We start from the raw sequence: 6,078 nt of genomic DNA, 5'->3' as shown, positions 1-6,078 counted from the left end.
GTCAGATTTCTTGGATTTGCTGCCAGTGCGGCATACCAAATTTTGCCAGTAGTCTTTTTTCCAATTCAACCTTTGAGCTCAGTAACAGTTTCTCTAGTCTTGCTAGTGATCACAGCGGGCCACTCAGTCCACCATTGGCAGCTTCATCACCATGTAAGTTAAGTGACTCACAAATTGGGTCAAAACCAAGTAGATCTAAAAATGGTAAGGCAGGAGCAAACCAACCAAAGCCCAAAGCTCCTAGAGTTACAAGACAGTCTCTCAAATCACTTGTCATCAATTTTTGCAGTATCCGTAGCAAAGTTGCAGACCTTGCAGTTTGTATTGAGAATTATGAACCAGACATAATTATTGGAACTGAAACTCACCTTGATAGCAATATCAACAGCAGTGAGCTCTTACCACCAAATTACACCATTGTGCGTAAAGATAGGGTAGGTGCCAAGCGTGGTGGGGTCTTGATTGCCCTGAAAAGTGACTTAATAGGGACCCACAGAGTTGATTTAGATACAAAATGTGAGGTGGTTTGGGTTACTATTAAGATCCAGGGAGCTAGAGACACCACCATAGGTGCCTTTTACCGATCCCATATTTTGGGAACTCAATTGAGTACATGAATGAGCTTCATGACTCATTGACCAAGCTTAGAGCTACAAGCAACGGTCAAATATTTTTGGCAGGAGATTTTAATCTCCCAGACATTGAATGGGAAAATAACTCATTCAAAACAGGGGGGCAATATCCCTCTCTTTCCAAGAAATTACTTGAGATCACAGCTGAGTTTGGTTTGGAGCAGGTTGTGCGTGAGCCCACACGTGGGAACAACACACTTGACTTATTTTTTACCACCAACCCCACCTTGGTTGAAAAATCTATTGTGGTCCCAGGTATAAGTGACCATGATAGCATTCCATTGATCATAGTCAATTGTAGACCTAAAATCAATAAGCAGAAAGCTCGCAAGATATTCTTGTACCACAAAGCTGATTTACAGGCTCTTAAAAGTGACTTAAAAAATTGGTCAGATTTATTTGTGAGAAAAAATGTCTCCAACAGCACAGTTAATGAGCTGTACAGTGATTTTCAGTGTGCTATAGAAGACGCAATGGACACACACATACCATCCAAAATGTCTACCAAGAGAAGCCAAACCCCCTGGATAAATAAGAAAATCAAACGCCTTCACAAGCGTAAGCAGAGAGCGTTTAATGCATACAAAAAATCACCAAACCCAAGTAGTCATGAGAATTTCACTGAAATAAGAAAAACTGTATTTAAAGAAACCAGGAACTCATACAGGAGACATATTGCTGATGTTTGTTCTGATTCGCCTAAGAGCTTTTGGTCGTTTATAAAAAGCCTCAAGGTTGATGCTATGGGAATCCCAACACTTAAGAAAGATGGTAAGCTTGAGTCTGAAAATGTTTGTAAAGCTGAAATTCTGAATGACCAGTTTAGATCAGTCTTCACAAAGGAAGATAATAATCCACCCAAAGAGCAAATTCCTAAAATTCCAACCATGCCAGACATCACCATTTCGCCTGAAGGTGTAGCCAAATTACTTAAGGAGCTTGACCCCAAAAGGCCAGTGGCCCAGATGGGATCTCAGCGCGTATCCTCCAATTGGATGCGGAGGAATTAGCTCATGCCCTTTGTGTTATTTATCAAAAATCCTATGACACTGGGGTACTTCCAAATTCATGGTTGCAAGCAAACATTTCACCTATCTTTAAAAAGGGAGATAGGACATTGGCGTCAAATTATCGCCCTGTTTCATTAACATCAATATGCTGTAAAACCTTAGAGCATATCTTGCATTCCAATATTATGAGGCATTTTGACCAATTTTCAGTTTTAACTGAAAACAACACAGATTTAGAAGTAAACACTCAACAGAATCTCAACTAATCCTCACGACTCATGATTTAGCTCATTCATTAAATAACAAATCTCAAGTGGATATGGTAATCATGGACTTTTCAAAGGCTTTTGATGTAGTTCCCCATAATAGGCTTTTAAACAAATTAAACAGATATGGTATTCACAACAAGACACATACATGGATCAGTAGCTTTCTCAAGCATCGTGTCCAGAGGGTCGTAGTCGGTGGTGAACACTCGACATGGACCAACGTTGCTTCGGGCGTCCCTCAGGGCACGGTGCTTGGACCGCTACTGTTCCTTGTATACATAAATGATCTCCTGACAACATAGATTCCACAGTCCGTCTCTTTGCAGACGACTGTGTGTTATATCGTGAAATACAAAACCAGTTTGATGCAGATGCACTACAACAAGACCTGAACACACTCATAAAATGGGAAAAGGACTGGCAAATGCATTTCAATCCAGATAAGTGTTTTATAATGAGACTCACACATAAAAGATCTGTGTTCCATTTTGACTACACACTGGGTAATTCTATCTTGCAGACAACAAATAGCCACCCATATCTCGGCGTAACAATCACTGATAAACTCACTTGGAATAAGCACATCGATAACATAACAGCATCCGCAAACCGCACCTTGGGCTTTATACGTAGAAATCTATATTCATGTCCCCAACATGTGAAAGAGTCGGCCTATAAGACACTGGTTCGTCCTTTGGTGGAATATTCATCCTCTACATGGGATCCGTATACACAAGTGCTTAACAACAAGCTTGAAATGGTTCAAAGGAGAGCGGCCCGTTTTGTAAGTGGGGATTACAAGTCAAAATCACAGGGTTGCATGACTGAGCTACTTCGACAGCTAGATTGGGAGTCGCTACAGTCCAGAAGGAAGTGTAGAAGACTGACCATACTTCAAAAAGCCATCACTGGTCACCTATCCCTACCTGTCGGAAAACTCCTTCAGCCCGCCCCACGTACGTCACGGCATACTAACTCACAAGCCTTCGCAACACTAGCAGCCACGAAAGACTGCTACAAGAACTCTTACCTGCCCAGAACAATCAGAGACTGGAATTCTATTCCAGACTCAATAGCTAAGCGACAAGAACCAAATACCTTCAAAGCAGCCATAGCAAGCCACATCTATAAGCAAGACTAATAAGCATAACATCAAGCGCACACCTTTCCTGACCGTGTGATTCCCGCAGGGAACGTTGGCCAGTATCCAGTCAAAGTCAAAGTCAAAGAGTGATGAAGCAGGCCCGCCGACAGGAAGATGTAAGTTGATCTGATTATTGTTCGTGTTGATGTCGATTAAAGCAATATAGAGTTAGCATCTGTAAAAAGTAATTTCTGAACATTTTAAGAGATATATCTGTAAAATAATGGCTGCATGTTTTACTGATAATCTAACCCCAGGTTGTACTCTTCCCGAGGTGATATGTGGAGACAAATCAGCATGCTATAATCCAGCAACTCAAACTTGTGATGGCACTAATGACTGTACAGATATGAGTGATGAAGCTGGTCCGCCGACAGGAACATGTAAATAGATCTTGTTATTGTTGATGTTGATGTTGATTAAATCGATTGAAATTATATTATCATTTTCATGTGACCATTGATATAATATTGACTTATTGGAGGTTATTCGTGTATTCATTAAAGTAAACACATTAAATTTAGGCCTTAAGAATTGAGCCAATGACCCTGGAGAGTACTCCATACTTTGGATGTGCGAATGTTGTCGCCTACAGGCAAAGAACGTCACATTAGAGATTGCCGCAAAGTTTAGATCAGATTTGTTGCTTGGAGAATTAAATATTAATCCTTATGTAGTCAAAACTATACAACTTGCGGCTCTTTTTAACGTTTAATTTATCTGCGTAAGCTTTTTTTTCTAAGAATTGAAATGGGCAGCAATATTAAGGACACTCAAATATATTTTTCTTTTTTTTTGGTGTGAAATGTCGTTATTCTCTGTGTTGATGTTGACTATTCCGATGCAATTTGAAAATCACTCCTTTTTAATTTATTGATTTACGTATGCGTAAGAGGAAGCATAGGTATAAGAAAGAGCAATCTCAGAACTCTAAAATAATGGCTGTATGTTTTGCTCACGTTTTAACCCCAGGTTGTACTCTTCCTGAGGTACTCTGTAGAGACAGCTCAGCATGCTATAATCCAACAACTCAAACTTGTGATGGCACCAATGACTGTACAGATATGAGTGATGAAGCAGGTCCTCCGACAGGAACATGTTAGTAGATCTTATTATTGTTCATGTCGATGTCGATTAAAGCAATATAGAGTAAACATCTGTAAATAAATGACTGTATGTTTTACTGATAATCTATCCCAAGGTTGTACTCTTCCCGCGGTGATATGTGGAGACAAATCAGCATGCTATAATCCAACAACTCAAACTTGTGATGGCACTAATGACTGTACAGATATGAGTGATGAAGCAACCCCGCCGACAGGAACATGTAGGTAGATCTTATTATGTTTCGTATCGATAGCGATTAAAGCAATATAACCCAAGGTTGTACACTACCTGAAGTAATATGCGTAAGAGTAAGGATAGGCATAAGAAAAAGCAATCATAAAACCCTAAAAAATAATCGCTGTGTGTTTTCCTGATGATATAACCTCAGGTTGCACTCTTCCTGAGGTACTCTGTAGAGACAGCTCAGCTTGCTATAATCCAGCGACTCAAACTTGTGATGGCACTAATGACTGTACAGATATGAGTGATGAAGCAGGCCCGCCGACAGGAACATGTAAGTAGATCTTATTATTTTCCTGGTGATTTTGATTAAATTGATTGAAGAGTAAATATAGGCGTTAGAAAGAGCGATCTCCGATCCTTTTGAGGGATATATCTGTAAAACAATAGTTGTATGTTTTTCTGATAATCTAATCCCAGGTTGTACTCTTCCTGAGGTGATCTGCGGAGACAAATCAGCATGCTATAATCCAGCAACTCAAACTTGTGATGGCAATAATGATTGTACAGATATGAGTGATGAAGCAGCCCCGCCGACAGGAAGATGTAAGTAGATCTTATTATTGTTTGTGTGACTGTGACTGATTATTGATTGATTGTGTATTCGTAAAAGTAAGCCTAGTAGTAATAAGTCCCCATGCAGGTTAGAGTTATACATCCGGTCTCCCCATGGTACATTTAGAATTGTGCAAATGACTCATGAGAGTACTCCGTCCTTCGGCGGAGGGGACGTTAAGTCGTCGGTGCACTGTATAGAGAGGCTCTGTATTAGATTAAATAAGAAATTTGAATTTCGAAAAAGTTCGTGTAATTTTATCATGACATTTAGTTTTAGCGCTATTTTAATAAAAATTTCTTTTGATGTACATATTTGGTGCTCTTAATCATTAATCAACGCATGCCCATATTTCTATTTTTATTGTACTGATTTTGATCGGTTATGCCATACCAATCATAATATTCTTGTTTCATTTTGGAGATAATTTTTATTCTTTTTATACCTTGTGTACTCATCTCTCACGATTTTATATTTAAGGCCCATTTTTGATGAAATTCAAAGTGGGTCCTTTACCTCATCTGTTGATTGATACATTTCTTCTTTCACAAGAAAATATACTTGATTGATTGATACATTTTTTCTTTCAAGTGAATATACTTAGATTACCGCACACTAAAAATAAGTGTTTTAAACTGCGTTGGTACTTCTACTTATTTTTTTGTCACACGTGCCTTTAGTGCAATTCAAATTTCTAGCCAATATTAACAATTTTCAGTGTATATATAGCAAATATATGCAAATGAGATGTATAAAAGTAAGCATAGGGGTAAGAAAAAACAACCTCTGAAATAATAGCTGTATGTTTTTCCTGATTATCTAATCCCAGGTTGTACTCTTCCTGAGGTGATCTGCGGAGACACCTCAGCATGCTATAATCCAACAACTCAAACTTGTGATGGCACTAATGACTGTACAGATATGAGTGATGAAGTAGGACCGCCGACAGGAACATGTAAGTAGATTTAATGTTCACGTTAATGTATATTTAATTAATTGAAATTTCATAACCACTCTACTGTGACTGATGTTTTATTGATTTATTGGTGTATTCGTATATCGACACTCTGTACTTTGTAGAGCGCTATATACAGGTTGTACTCTTTCCGAGGTACTCTGC

The 6,078-nt window shown here is 38.8% G+C and overlaps 2 protein-coding genes across 2 annotated transcripts; both read left to right on the top strand.

The window, feature by feature from the left end:
* The first annotated feature begins 613 nt into the window (after window positions 1-613).
* LOC140145256 (uncharacterized) lies at window positions 614-1,642 on the top strand. Its single transcript, XM_072167023.1, has one exon. The coding sequence runs from the start codon at window positions 614-616 to the stop codon at window positions 1,640-1,642; it is 1,029 nt and encodes a 342-aa protein (XP_072023124.1).
* A 723-nt stretch (window positions 1,643-2,365) lies between these two features.
* LOC140145255 (uncharacterized) lies at window positions 2,366-3,052 on the top strand. The gene has a single exon (XM_072167022.1). The coding sequence runs from the start codon at window positions 2,366-2,368 to the stop codon at window positions 3,050-3,052; it is 687 nt and encodes a 228-aa protein (XP_072023123.1).
* The last annotated feature ends 3,026 nt before the right edge of the window (window positions 3,053-6,078 follow it).

The sequence above is a fragment of the Amphiura filiformis genome, unplaced genomic scaffold (genome assembly GCF_039555335.1).
Source record: "Amphiura filiformis unplaced genomic scaffold, Afil_fr2py scaffold_185, whole genome shotgun sequence".
In the NCBI taxonomy this organism is placed as follows: Eukaryota; Metazoa; Echinodermata; class Ophiuroidea; order Amphilepidida; family Amphiuridae; genus Amphiura; species Amphiura filiformis.
The sequence above is the reverse complement of the archived record's forward strand: the minus strand, read 5'-3'. Positions and strand labels throughout refer to the sequence as shown.